The 14,360-nt window shown below is 48.8% G+C and overlaps 1 protein-coding gene across 1 annotated transcript; it reads right to left on the reverse strand.

The window, feature by feature from the left end:
• Nucleotides 1-326: 326 nt before the first annotated feature.
• LOC308167449 (SWI/SNF-related matrix-associated actin-dependent regulator of chromatin subfamily D member 2-like) lies at nucleotides 327-13,743 on the reverse strand (the record flags this gene model as incomplete). Its single annotated transcript, XM_080541867.1, has 15 exons — nucleotides 327-391; nucleotides 743-844; nucleotides 1,147-1,269; nucleotides 2,048-2,183; nucleotides 2,522-2,619; nucleotides 3,133-3,294; nucleotides 3,591-3,692; nucleotides 4,404-4,499; nucleotides 6,094-6,213; nucleotides 6,839-6,961; nucleotides 7,117-7,159; nucleotides 8,308-8,498; nucleotides 9,964-10,188; nucleotides 10,363-11,133; nucleotides 13,660-13,743. 15 exons carry the CDS (start codon nucleotides 13,741-13,743, stop codon nucleotides 338-340), a joined length of 2,430 nt encoding a protein of 809 aa, XP_080397993.1. The 3' UTR covers nucleotides 327-337.
• Nucleotides 13,744-14,360: the final 617 nt, after the last annotated feature.

The raw sequence follows: 14,360 nt of genomic DNA on the forward strand, positions 1-14,360 counted from the left end.
CACGGGGTGTCTCCTAATCTTTTCACATGACCGTATTACGACAAAACAGATTGTTATAAAGTGGTAGGAAATGCAGATGCAAGATGATTCAGTTTCCGTGGGCTGCGTTATGATTAAATGTTTTGATACAAGAGGCGTAAAAGACGGGGAAGACCCGTTGTCGTTGTCGTCAGCTCAGCGTCCAGGTGAGCGTCCAGGTGAGCGTCCAGGTGAGCGTCCAGGTGAGCGTCCAGGTGAGCGTCCAGGTGAGCGTCCAGGTGAGCGTCCAGGTGAGCGTCCAGGTGAGCGTCCAGGTGAGCGTCCAGGTGAGCGTCCAGGTGAGCGTCCAGGTGAGCCCTCAGGTGAGGCGGATTCCGAGCACCTGCTCCAACTCCTGTCTCCTCTGCTGCACCTGAGAGAGAACAAATATCATTTTTGGGGGGCGCGCTACCCACACGTTTAGCTGTGTTGCTCATTCCACGAATGCATGACCCTTACAAGTCGTACCTCGTTGTAAAGGTGACTAATCAGGCTTTCCAACGATATAAAACACAATACCAATTGGTATTATTAAAGGGGAGGAATAATGGACCGAAATAACGTTTCCGAAACTTTTTTTGAGGAGTTTATAAAAAGTGAAACGTGACCATGCCACCTTCACTAAAGCAGTTTGTTCTGGGCAGCAGAGACAACACTGAGACAACAAGAGCATTAACATGAGGTCATTGCTAAGGCCAGTTTAAACCAGACTACTGCTGCCTACCTTTGAGTAGACGTATCTCCCCACGGCCTCTGGTACCCAGGGCGCCTGGTAGAACTCAGTCCTCCTCTCCTCCTCTGGGTTCCCCGCCACATCCGTCATCACCTGAGAAGCACAGAGACCACACATCATAACAGAGACACATCAACACACAGACACATCAACACATCAGCACACAGACTTGGGGCGGCTGTGTCTCAGGAGGTAGAGTCGGCGTCTAATGATCGCAAGGTCGGCAGATCGGCAGTTCGAGGCCCCGGCTGGCCACATGTCGAAGTGTCCTTGGGCAAGACACTGAACCCCAAATTGCTCCCAGTGAGCGGGCCGGCGCCTTGCATGGCAGCTTGCCGCCATTGGTGTGTGAATGCGCGTGTAGAGATGCCAGACACATGAACATGCTGCCGTACCTTCAGGTCTCGGCTCTGGGACTTGAGCCAGTCCTGGATGAAGTCCTGGGGTTTGTTGCTGAAGCTCAACATGAAGTCTCTCTGGGTCTTCAGCTGGTTGATGGACTCGATGGTCTCGTGGATCTGTGAGGGGGAGAGTGAGACACACGCCTGAGTTCTCAACGTCATATCAGGAGGCTGTGGCTCAGGAGGTACCTGTCTGTCTGTCTGTGTACCTGTCTGTCTGTCTCTGTACCTGTCTGTCTCTGTACCTGTCTGTCTCTGTACCTGTCTGTCTGTCTGTCTGTGTACCTGTCTGTCTGTCTGTGTACTTGGCTGTGTTGCAGGAGGTAGAGCTGCCGTCTAATGATCGCAAGGTTGGCAGATCGGCGGGTTCAAACCCCCGGCTGGCCACATGTCGAAGTGTCCTTGGGCAAGACACTGAAGCACAAATTGCTCCCAGTGAGCGGGCCGGCGCCTTGCATGGTAGCTTGCCACCATTGGTGTGTGAATGGGTGAATGAGAGGCCGTTGTAAAGCGCTTTGGAATAAGGCGCTATATAAGTCAGTCTATTTAACGTCCAGCGCCTCGCATATCAGATATGTCTTTGTCCGTGTCCTGAATCAGTGAGTCGTGCCTACCCAGTACTAGCATCTATGCTGGAAAGTTGCAACCGTCTGATGGGAGAAATAGGTAGAAACTCCCAACGTTGACTCCAAATAGTTCAATAGTAGATCTGACAGAAAGGAACTCCCCATTTAAACAACTTGGAAACAGTGTTAGATTGTTTACAATGTTCCCATTCATTCAGCTTGGCTAACCCTCAAAAGTTCCATGTGTTTTCCCAAACAAAAAACACTTGTTTAGTCTGGGTATGTGACCCATGTGACATGTCCCTGGTTGCTGTTCTGCTGTTCTGCACCTTTATCTCCAGGGCGGCGATCTCCTGCTGGTTGGTGGTGGAGGACAGGAAGCCGTTCATCTGCCCCTTCAGAGGGTCGTCCACCTCCACGTCGATGTCGTAGCAGGCCGTCTTCTTCTGGTCGTCGGGGTCGACGCTGAAACAGCAGAAAACAGGAGAGGAAGGCTGTCATTCCTTAAACTAGGTCTACATCAATGTGAGGGTGAATCACAATTCAACCAACTGTCTCTCTTATTGTCACTCACACACAACGTTATTTTAGTAGATCAACTAGCAATGCTCCAGCACACTGAACCCCAAATTGCTCCCAGTGAGCGGGCCGGCGCCTTGCATGGCAGCTTGCTGCCATTGGTGTGTGAATGTGTGTGTGAATGGGTGAATGAGAGGCCGTTGTAAAGCTATATAAGTCAGTCTGTTTACACACACACACACACACACACACACACACACACACACACACATACACACACACACCTGATCATGTGGTTGATGATGATGGGGTCGGGGTGCTGCAGCAGGCCTGCCAGCTTCATGGGGATCTCAGAGAACCTCATACGCAGACACCCGAAGATCTGAGGAGCAGACACACGCACGAGCGCACGCACACGCACACACACTGAATGAGCTCCACTGTCTCTGTCAGGGGACTTGTCTCTGTACCTGTTTGTCTGTCTGTGTACCTGTCTGTCTGTGTACCTGTCTGTCTGTGTACCTGTCTGTCCGTCTCTGTACCTGTCTGTCTCTGTACCTGTCTGTCTGTGTACCTGTCTGTCTCTTACCTGTCTGAAGTAGCGGTTGCAGGTGATTAACTCTTTCTCGTGGCAGTCCTGTCTGTCTGTCTGTGTACCTGTCTGTCTGCGTACCTGTCTGTCTGTCTGTCTGTCTGTCTGTCTGTCTGTCTGTGTACCTGTCTGTCTCTTACCTGTCTGAAGTATCTGTTGCAGGTGATGAACTCTTTCTCGTGGCAGTCCTGTCTGTCTGTCTGTCTGTGTACCTGTCTGTCTGTCTGTCTGTGTACCTGTCTGTCTGTCTGTCTCTCTGTCTGTGTACCTGTCTGTCTGTCTGTCTGTCTCTCTGTCTCTTACCTGTCTGAAGTATCTGTTGCAGGTGATGAACTCTTTCTCGTGGCAGTCCTGCAGCTTGTTGTTCTTGATGTAGAGCCAGAGCGCCTGCATGATGCTGGCGCGGGTCTGCGTGTGCACGCCCAACAGCCTGGCCAGGCGGGGGTCCAGCTTGTACTGGGGGGGCTGGGGGGGAGGGGGGGGGGGGAGGGGAGGGGGTGGACCCCCAGGAGAGGGGGACGAGGAGAAGGGGAGGAGGAGAGGGGGAGGAGGAGAAGGGGAGGAGGAGAGGGGGAGGAGGAGAAGGAAGAAAGAAAGAGTGTCTGAGTTTAGACTAGTTTCATATTGTTGATTCTAGGCTGTACGATGTTTTGTTTGGTTTACTGGCACTGTAGTGTGTTATCACCATGCTCGATTTGTGTGTGTGTGTGTGTGTGTGTGTGTGTGTGTGTGTGTGTGTGTGTGTGTGTGTGTGTGTGTACCTGGTGGTCCAGCATTAACAGCAGGGTGCATTTGACACTGACATCCCCCGGCCGCTTCACCTGGAAGCCGTCCGTCTCCTGCGTGGCGGGCATCCTGTGCCACTGTAGGGAGGAGGGAGGGAGGGAGAGGGAGGGAGGGAGGGGAGAGGGAGGCAGGAGAGAGGGAGGAGAGAGGGAGGAGAGAGGGAGGAGGGAGGGAGGGAGGGAGGGAGAGGGAGAGAGGGAGGGAGGGAGGGAGAGGGAGGGAGGGAGGGAGGGAGGAGAGAGGGAGGGAGGGAGGGAGAGAGGGAGGGAGGAGAGAGGGAGGGAGGGAGGGAGGGAGGAGAGAGGGAAAGGGAAGGAGGGGGGAAGGAGAGAGGGAGGGAGGGAGGGAGAGAGAGAAGAGAGGGAGGAGAGAGGGAGGGAGGAGAGGGAGGGAGGGAGAGAGGGAGAGAGAGAAGAGAGGGAGGAGAGAGGGAGGGAGGAGAGGGAGAGGGAAGAGAGAAGAGAGGGAAGAGAGAAGAAAGAGGGAGAGAGAAGAGAGGGAGAGAGAGAAGAGAGGAGAGGGAGAGAGAGGGAGAGAGAAGAGAGGGAGAGAGAGAAGAGAGGGAGAGAGGGAAGAGAAGAGAGAGAGAAGAGAGGAAGAGAGAGGGAAGAGGGAGAGAGGGAAGAGAGATAATAGAGAGAGAGAAGAGAAGAAACACCAGTCACACATGATGACAGGATGTAGTATAACGGACACATCATTTTGATAATTGCACAATAGTGCCACGTCAATGCCTGAGACACACATTGTCCATATGACAGTAGATTCATTGAGCATCATGTCATTACCTCTACCAGATGGTTGTCTGGTCCATACAGGTCCTTGTCCAGCTCGATGACCAGGCTCTTAAAGAACGACGAGAACTTTCTCTTCTGCTTCCCGGGCTAAAGGACCAATCAGGGAAGGACAGAGAGTCATTAAAGCTCACAGCTAAAGGACCATGGAGGGAAGGACAGAGAGTCATTAAAGCTCACAGCTAAAGGACCATGGAGGGAAGGACAGAGAGTCATTAAAGCTCACAGCTCTTTCTAGTTAGTCGTGTTTGCAGCTGCACCGTCTGAGACTGACCACATCAGGGGCTGAGGCTGGGAGAACATTCTAGAGAACTCGACATTCTGGAGAACTAACTGCTTTTGACTCCCCCGTTCCTCTTCTGCCAGGGTGCGTTTGTGCAATATGCCCTCTCTCTCTCCTCCCTCCCACCCTCCCTCCCTCCCCTCCCTCCCCATGCACGCCTTAACCACTGAGGCGAGGAAGAAAAAGAAGAAAAGAAAGAAATCCTTCCTTTTTTCATGTGGCCTCAGCCAAAACAAAGGCTTCTCAGCAGAGGTACGAGGGGAGGACGGCTCGTTCCACGGAGGGAAGCTCAGTTTCAGTTCCTCCTTTCAAAGAATATGAGAAACAAAACTAAAACACATCTGGTCGCAGTGTGAGCCGAGGACACAGAGCCAGCCTGATCCAGGAGGTCCATGTGGGCCTGAGACTCTGGAACCACGTCCCTGATCTAGAACACGTACAAACAGCCTTAAAGAACCAGGTCTCTGATCTAGAACATGTACAAGAACCAGGTCCCTGATCTAGAACACGTACAAACAGCCTTAAAGAACCAGGTCTCTGATCTAGAACATGTACAAGAACCAGGTCCCTGATCTAGAACACGTACAAACAGCCTTAAAGAACCAGGTCTCTGATCTAGAACATGTACAAGAACCAGGTCCCTGATCTAGAACACGTACAAACAGCCTTAAAGAACCAGGTCTCTGATCTAGAACATGTACAAGAACCAGGTCCCTGATCTAGAACACGTACAAACAGCCTTAAAGAACCAGGTCCCTGATCTAGAACATGTACAAGAACCAGGTCCCTGATCTAGAAAACGTACAACAAGTCTTAAAGGAACCAGGTCCCTGATCTAGAACACGTACAGGGAGCCTTAAAGGAGCAGGAGGACGTTTGTTGGAAACCTGCCACCTCTGGTCAGTAAGAAGTCCCAAACAGCAACAACATCCTCCCCAGTCACAACAACATGACCCCCCTACATGGACTTGAAGTGTCTTGAAGTGTTTTTTTTGGACATGGATATGATTTTTTTTCCCCCAATACTTTTACTTTTGAAATATCACTAACGGTTGCGTTAATTCAGCTAGCATTGTTGCTAAATGCTTAAAGGACTTCCTAGCTTAGCAGCTAGCAGGTGGATTGTTGTAACTGACCCGGGTCACAAAACCAACCAAACGTCATCAAGTTGACGACACTACACTGTTTTTGTTGAATAGTCATGACTGGTTTGAGGGGCCTATTGTAACCATGGTAACCGTTTGAGAGTGCAAATATTTTAGCCGGACTACTTTTTTAAATAATTGCTTGCGAGTTATCAGACACAACAGTGTGGGAGGGAGGGGTTAAGACAACAGACAACAGACAGCAGGCTCTCTCCTCAACTGTCTGAAGTCAGGAAACAGAGACGGTGTTACTCACGTCCTCCAGGAGCTTGCCCTCCACCCTGAGCTCCCAGGAGGACACCTTCTCTGCCTCGTCTCCTTCAGGCTTGCCGGGCGTGTACGTGTTGGAGATGTAGATCCTCAACTTACGCTTTTGCTGAGGGAGAGAGAGAGAGAGAGAGAGAGAGAGAGAGAGAGAGAGAGGGGGAGAGAGAGGAAGAGAGGGAGAGAGAGAGAGAGAGGGAGAGGGAGGGAGAGAGAGAGGGAGAGAGAGGGAGAGGGAGAGAGAGAGGGAGAGAGAGAGGGAGAGAGAGGGAGAGAGGGGGAGAGAGGGGGAGGGAGAGAGAGGGAGAGAGGGAGAGGGAGAGAGGGAGAGAGGGAGAGAGAGGAAGAGAGAGAGAGGAAGAGAGAGAGGGAGGGAGATCATATCACAGCAAAAGTCACTACAGGCTGAAAACTCGGACAAACAACTCGCTAATATCTGATGAATGTCATTCAGTCACAGTCGGTCAGTCAGTCACTGTCAGTGAAGCGTTGTTTGTTTGTCTGAGTTTTCGATGGTGGCGTGGCTTAGCGATAGGTCCATTATACTAGGGGGCGTGGCTTAGCGATAGGTCCATTATACTAGGGGGCATGGCTTAGCGATAGGCCCATTATACTAGGGGGCTTAGCGATAGGTCCATTGGGATTCAATACAATCTCTCTCTCGGATACAGAAACCTCCTCAGAGTGTCAGAGGCCCTGGGTGTTGCCTGTGGGGGTTACAGGAGGATGAACTCTACCGTGATGGGCTTCTTGATGGCCTCCTGGATCTCCATGCGCTTGCGGGCGATGGTCTGGTCCAACTTCCTCTCGAAGGCCAGGAGGTCCATGTAGGCCTGAGACTCTGGGACCAGGTCTCTGATCTAGAACACGTACAAGAAACAGGTCTCTGATCTAGAACACGTACAAGGACCAGGTCTCTGATCTAGAACACGTACAATTTAAATATGGGCAGTAGGAATCTTTGGAGAGAGAAATAATAATTTTTCAAAAGCCCAGAAGGAGGAAGTTGACTCACCCTCTGTGGCAGCACCTTGTCGGCCATCTTGCGTCTTTTGCCACTGAAACGGCAAGACGACAAATTAATAATAATGTCGTTTTCTATCTCTAATAACATACTGTATTAGGCTTAGGATGGATGGTGTCTTTATATTTCCGCCAAAACATATTTTTAAGATGCTATGTATTGTACAGTCATCCACATTTAGCTTAATATATTTTTGTAACTTCTACTCAAAATTCAGACAAGAAGCTTTAGTTTCCTCCTTTGATCGTATTAAAGCAGCCCCTCCAGTAACCAGGCCGACATCTGACTGCTAGGGCTTCAGGAGAGGGTGGGACGCCTGTCAGTACTACTGGCCCTGGGGCTCCTGGGGGAAGCACCCAGGGTGACGTCTTTGAAAGCTAAATCTAATAAGACATGAGACTTTGTTGTCAGAATAATTCATGAATGAAAAGACGTCACGAAGTAAAAAAATATCCCTCTTCTTCTCGTGGCCTGTGACAGTAGGGCAGTCATGAGACGTCCTGTTGAGTTAAGGTTTCTGTGACTAGACTCATCTATGCCCTCCCCTGTACAGAGGGACAGACAGATCACAGAAGACAGCAGCACAAAGGAGTCTTTCTGTAGCCTCTCTCCCCTACTAGACGGACACAATCAGAGGTCCTTTACAGCCTTAGGGTCGCCCCCGGCTCAGTCTTGTGTTGTTAATGTGGCACCACGAGGCGGCTGTGGCGCAGGAGGTAGAGGCTGTGTCTCAGGAGGTAGAGGCTGTGTCTCAGGAGGTAGAGGATGTGTCTCAGGAGGTAGAGGCTGTGGCGCAGGAGGGAGAGGCTGTGTCTCAGGAGGTTGAGGCTGTGTCTCAGGAGGTAGAGCCGCCGTCTAACGATCGCAAGGTTGGCAGATCAGCGGTTCGAGCCCCGGCTGGCCACATATCGAAGTGTCCTTGGGCAAGACACTGTCCTTGGGCAAGACACCCAAACCTTGGGCAAGACACACAAAATTGCTCCCAGTGAGCGGGCCGGCGCCTTGCATGGTAGCTTGGCCGCCATTGGTGTGTGAATGTGTGTGTGTGAATGGGTGAATGAGAGGCCGTCGTAAAGCGCTTCGGAATAAGGCGTCTATATAAGTGCAGTCCGTTTACCGTTTCATTGATACTATTGCCAAGTCGATGCATTTAATCCTGTAACCCTCCTCCTCCCTACTCACCCACGCCTTACGGCTCCTTGCCCTCCGAGCTGCTGCTGCTGGAGGAACCGCTTACGAGAGGCGTCCATGGACGACGGCCCCATGCCTGGGCGTAAGGACATGTTACCGCTGTAGGAGGGTCCGGGTAGCTGCCCCCCCATCGACCCCATGCTCCCCATCGGGACCCCCCTGGAGGGGGGCATGCCAGGGCGCTGGGAAGCACAGAACATAATCATAATGTTCAAATGAGGTACACCGTGCAAAACGTTTTCTTAAGTTGAAGAATATAAGTTAGCCCAGTGTTCTTCAAACTTCTCCTCGGGGCGCCCCAGCCACACCACATATTTTATCTGTTCCACCACCAGCTCACCTGATTCAACTAATCAAGTACAAAGCAATTATGGTTGTTAATTCACGGTTGTAATCATTTCAACATCACCGTCTATCATAACAAGAAACCCAAATCGTGACATTTCCATCGCCATCTCTAGTTCATTAAAGGACACTTGCATGCTCCTTTCAGTTTGTGTTGTGGCATATCATCTGGTCTGTCATGTATGGCATCATGTTGTCCAGTTCTTCTGCTGCATCAAGTGTTGGTATTCATTAGAAGGATATCAGATGGTATATAGGCTAACATCAGCGTTTCTCAACCCTCTCCTCGGGGCCAGGGCAACCACAATTGCTTTGTACTTGATTAGTTGAATCAGGTGTGCTGGTGGTGGAACAGATCAAATATGTGGTGCGTGGAACAGATCAAATGTGTGGTACGTTGAAGTATTTATATTTTCCTATTATTTATTTATTAAGTGAAATCTTTGTCATGTATCTATTATCTATATCTATCTATATCTATTAGACAAAATAAATAAATAATAATCATTGTTTTTGGGCTACCTGGAGGTTCTGATGACACAAGCCTACCTGAGGTTCTGATGACACAAGCCTACCTGGACCTGGAGGTTCTGATGACACAAGTCTACCTGGAGGTTCTGATGACACAAGTCTACCTGGACCTGGAGGTTCTGATGACACAAACCTACCTGGACCTGGAGGTTCTGATGACACAAGTCTACCTGGACCTGGAGGTTCTGATGACACAAGTCTACCTGGACCTGGAGGTTCTGATGACACAAGCCTACCTGGAGGTTCTGATGACACAAGCCTACATGGACCTGGAGGTTCTGATGACACAAGTCTACCTGGACCTGGAGGTTCTGATGACACAAGCCTACCTGGACCTGCAGACCTGCTTAAATATATATTAACACTTTTAAACATTTCACGATTATAATGTCTTTAATTTTAATCATTTTAGATGCCACTATCAGTGAAGGAAAAAGCAGCCCAAAAACAATGATTATTATTTTATTTTATTTGTCTAATAGATATAGATAGATAGATAAATGACAACGATTTCACTTAATAAATAAATAATAGGAAAATCTAAATACTTTTACAAATAATTGGTTGCGCCACCTGACAGTCTTTGAGCAATTAAGTTAGAAATACAGTAAAAAAAAAAAATTTAAACAAATTAACAAATGTGGCATGTTTAAGCACATTGTCACATACTCCCATTCTTTAAAATGTATTTTGAACAAAGTAAAAAAAAAAAAAAACGTTTTAGAAGCCTTATTCGTCATTGACCCAGGTTCTGATGCCACACAAGCCTACCTGCAGGTATTGAGGAGCGGGGGGGGTCATGGGTCGGAACCCCCCCGGGTGGTTCTGGGGCATCCTCACCCCGCCGACATGTCCAGCAGCGGTCATGATGGGGCTGACGCCCAGGTTCACACCCGGACCTGGGAACCCCCGGGCGGTCATGTTCTGATCCAGTCCCGCAGTGGAAGTCGGAGTGGTTCTCCTGCTGAGATCTGCAGAGTTCTGGGTGTTCTGGTTCTGTTCACCAGACAGCTTGTGGGACTCCAGGGAAGGTTGTAGCAGAGCGCAGTGGGCTCGGAAGCATTGCAAACAAAAGTTAACTGGTGTTTTTGTGCGTCAAGTTCCGGGGTGTTACACGGTGTGGGTGTGTGTGTGTGTGTGTGTGTGTGTGTGTTCGTCCCCGTTTCCGACTTCTCGAGTCAGCTCCTCTGATAATGGTGCGTTCAGGAGCTCCTCTGATAATGGTGCGTTCAGGAGCTCCTCTGATAATGGTGCGTTCAGGAACACCTCTGATAATGGTGCGTTCAGGAGCACCTCTGGTAATGGTGCGTTCAGGAGCTCTTCTGATAATGGTGCGTTCAGGAGCTCCTCTGATAATGGTGCGTCCAGGAGCTCCTCTGGTAATGGTGCGTTCAGGAGCACCTCTGATAATGGTGCGTTCAGGAGCACCTCTGATAATGGTGCGTTCAGGAGCAGCTCTGATAATGGTGCGTTCAGGAGCTCCTCTGATAATGGTGCGTTCAGGAGCTCTTCTGATAATGGTGCGTTCAGGAGCTCTTCTGATAATGGTGCGTTCAGGAGCTCCTCTGATAATGGTGCGTTCAGGAGCACCTCTGATAATGGTGCGTTCAGGAGCACCTCTGATAATGGTGCGTTCAGGAGCTCCTCTGATAATGGTGCGTTCAGGAGCTCCTCTGGTAATGGTGCGTTCAGGAGCTCCTCTGGTAATGGTGCGTTCAGGAGCTCCTCTGGTAATGGTGCGTTCAGGAGCTCCTCTGATAATGGTGCGTTCAGGAGCACCTCTGGTAATGGTGCGTTCAGGAGCTCTTCTGATAATGGTGCGTTCAGGAGCTCCTCTGATAATGGTGCGTTCAGGAGCACCTCTGATAATGGTGCGTTCAGGAGCAGCTCTGATAATGGTGCGTTCAGAGCACCTCTGATAATGGTGCGTTCAGAGCAGCTCTGATAATGGTGCGTTCAGAGCAGCTCTGATAATGGTGCGTTCAGGAGCAGCTCTGATAATGGTGCGTTCAGAGCTCCTCTGATGATGGTGCGTTCAGGAGCTCCTCTGGTAATGGTGCGTTCAGGAGCAGCTCTGATAATGGTGCGTTCAGGAGCTCCTCTGATAATGGTGCATTCAGGAGCTCCTCTGATAATGGTGCGTTCAGGAGCTCCTCTGATAATGGTGCGTTCAGGAGCTCCTCTGATAATGGTGCGTTCAGAGCAGCTCTGATAATGGTGCATTCAGGAGCTCCTCTGGTAATGGTGCGTTCAGGAGCTCCTCTGATAATGGTGCGTTCAGAGCAGCTCTGATAATGGTGCGTTCAGAGCTCCTCTGATAATGGTGCGTTCAGAGCTCCTCTGATAATGGTGCGTTCAGGAGCTCCTCTGATAATGGTGCGTTCAGAGCAGCTCTGATAATGGTGCGTTCAGGAGCTCCTCGGAATCCCTGGTTGTGATCTCCCACCTCGAGTTCGTGATTTGAGGTCGGAAACTCCCGAACAGCTCTGAACATGAACGGCCGCTGAAAACATTCATTTAAGAAAACAAACAGTGCGCATTCGACATTGTTACGGGTGGTGGGGTCTTTTCTGTTGGACCTGTGGTGTGTTGTTGTTTTGTCTTAATTCTTCTGTTTCAGTGTGTCCCTCCTGCTGGAGTAATCAGTGAGATGCCTGGCAGCTGGGATCATCAATCAATTATCCAATCAGTTCACCACACCTTAGTCTATATAAGTTAGTTTGTTCTGTTCTTCAGGAGAGGTGGCAGCGCTCAATATGTTTGGTATGTAATTTATGTTGCTGGTTATAGTTTTGTTTGATGCCTTGTTGTTAACCTTTTTATTGTTCTCTTTCATTTTCTTTTAGCCGGTTACAGAGTTCGAGAGGTAGGGCACTTAGTAAGATACCTGCAGGTATACATCTGTGTCCTACACCACACGTAGATCACCCACTGTATTAGTAACATCAGCTAGTGCGGCGACACTAACCCTTGTATTTTGTTAGGTGCTACGGCACCGGCTATGGGGGTTAGTTCTGGGGTTGTTTTCTGTTTATAGGTAGATTTAGTTTTCTGGGGCTTTTCCTTTAGTGGTCGCTGCATAGATCAGGGGGTTGGGGTCTGTGTTGTGTCTCGTCTCTGTACCGTGTGTTGTAAACAATAAATTATTATTGTTTAACGGATGCCTGGGGGTCATTCCACTAAAGGTGGATCAGTATAGCGGCGCTATAAATAAATGCGGCGCTCAGGGAACTCGAGATTGGAAATCAAGCCTCAGGTGATTCCTCGAACGAGGATCAGCCTTGTGTCATCAGTGTTCACAGAAGACAGGCTTACAAATCTTCGATATGGGCGCGTGCACGCAGACATAAAAAGCCCTGAAGTGTCGATCTGTCGAAATGAAGATACTCCACTCTGCAGGGGTACTACATTTGCGCAGCATTCCGAATTATTGATTTTTATGAAGACGGAAAAATAAGATGTAAAATAGTGCAATACTGCCGCAATTAACAAGGCGAGGGAAATGGTTTGGCAAGAAATTGCTGACCGATTAAATGCGTAGGTCATACTAGCCCCAGTTATTGTTATATGTTCATATTTTAATAAATGAATATTACTACTGTGGTGATATCCGCAGCAGGCTACAAACCGTCATATCGCCACAATGGCCTAGTGGTATTGACTGCTGCCATAGGATTTAATCGTCATTTTATATCAGTGGTTCGAATCCCTCTTCAGGCGCACTTTTTACTGCATTTCGTTGTCTGAATCTAATCTAAAATCTCATCTAAAAAAGTATTGTAGGCTAAAAAATTATGGTGCAGGCTAATTTACAAGAACTGACACGATTACAATGGTGTTTGAAACCTTTGCATGAAATCTTCGGTTAAATGTAAAAAAATAAATAAATGAATGACTTAGTCAAGTCTCGAACTCGCAACCTTTGGAACTCCAGTCTGCAGCCTTAACCACTACGCCAGCCAGACTGCTGTGATGACAGCAATGCAAGTTGAGACAATAACTTTATTTTTACACTCTTTTCTTTATTGATATATCGATTTATCTATCACACTTTCAAAATATCAAGTTATCTATCACACAATCAAACTATCTATCGATCGATCACACTTTCAAAATATCAAATTATCTATCTATCACACAGTCAAACTATCTAATCTATCTATCTCGTGTGAAGTGGGAACTAATATTTCCTAGGGAGGAACTATCGTTCGGGATGTAGTTTCCGCCTGTGAGCCTTTTTTGACGCGCGTCTCACTATAGCCTGTGTTTTAGCCTGGTCGCGACCAGGCTAGTTATATCTGACTCAGAAGGAGCTCAACCAAGCAGCGAATTATTTGAGCCAGGTTGATGGCACCGAACGCAAGCTAACATTTTCGAGGCTTAAAACTTTATCGAGGCTTAGAACTTTATCGAGCTTCGTGGAATAGGGCCCTGGTTGTCACTGGTCTACTTCATTTGCACGCTCACTGTCATGTTATGCCGGCGGCCTCCTACCACCAGGGGGTAGGGCGTAACAGACATCATCTCCACTTCACTAACATCTGTTGCCATGCTCCAGGTTATCTTTTCTGTTGAAATGACGTCGGGGTAGAGTAGTATTCCGGGAGCACTACAAGTCAGGAAACTCTGAGCTGTAAGTGATAGTTTCCCATGTGTAAATAAATACTGAGTTGGACGGCCGTTGAAAATGAATTGTTCCGACTCGTAACTCAAGAGATTTACGACTTGTCTTGAATGCACCATCACCTGCCAACAGCGGAGCTCCGTCTGTGAGAGAGTCAATACCAACCGTCTGTGAGAGAGGGAATCAATACCAACCGTCTGTGAGAGAGAGTCAATACAAACCGTCTGTGAGGACACTGCAGACGAGGTCAATGAGTTTCTTCTTCAATAATTGATTGAATAAAGCAATAGATAAAAAGCTGTAGCTGTTGCCAAAACGACACATTTGAGATGAAGTTGGTGTAACCCCTAACTGTTTCCTGCGTACAGGCCAGCACATCACTACAGACACCTGCAACATGATGTTGGCTGCCAGACCAACCCACTACAAGCGTAGCTTTATGCATCTTCACCTGCTAAGCTCAAAACTAAAACATACCTTTGACACACCTTTGCTCTCCGTTCAAATCATTATGACACAGCTGAGGACAGGTAACAAATCATTT

Source organism: Nansenia antarctica (assembly GCF_963989245.1).
Source record: "Nansenia antarctica genome assembly, chromosome: 11".
NCBI classification, from domain to species: Eukaryota; Metazoa; Chordata; class Actinopteri; order Argentiniformes; family Microstomatidae; genus Nansenia; species Nansenia antarctica.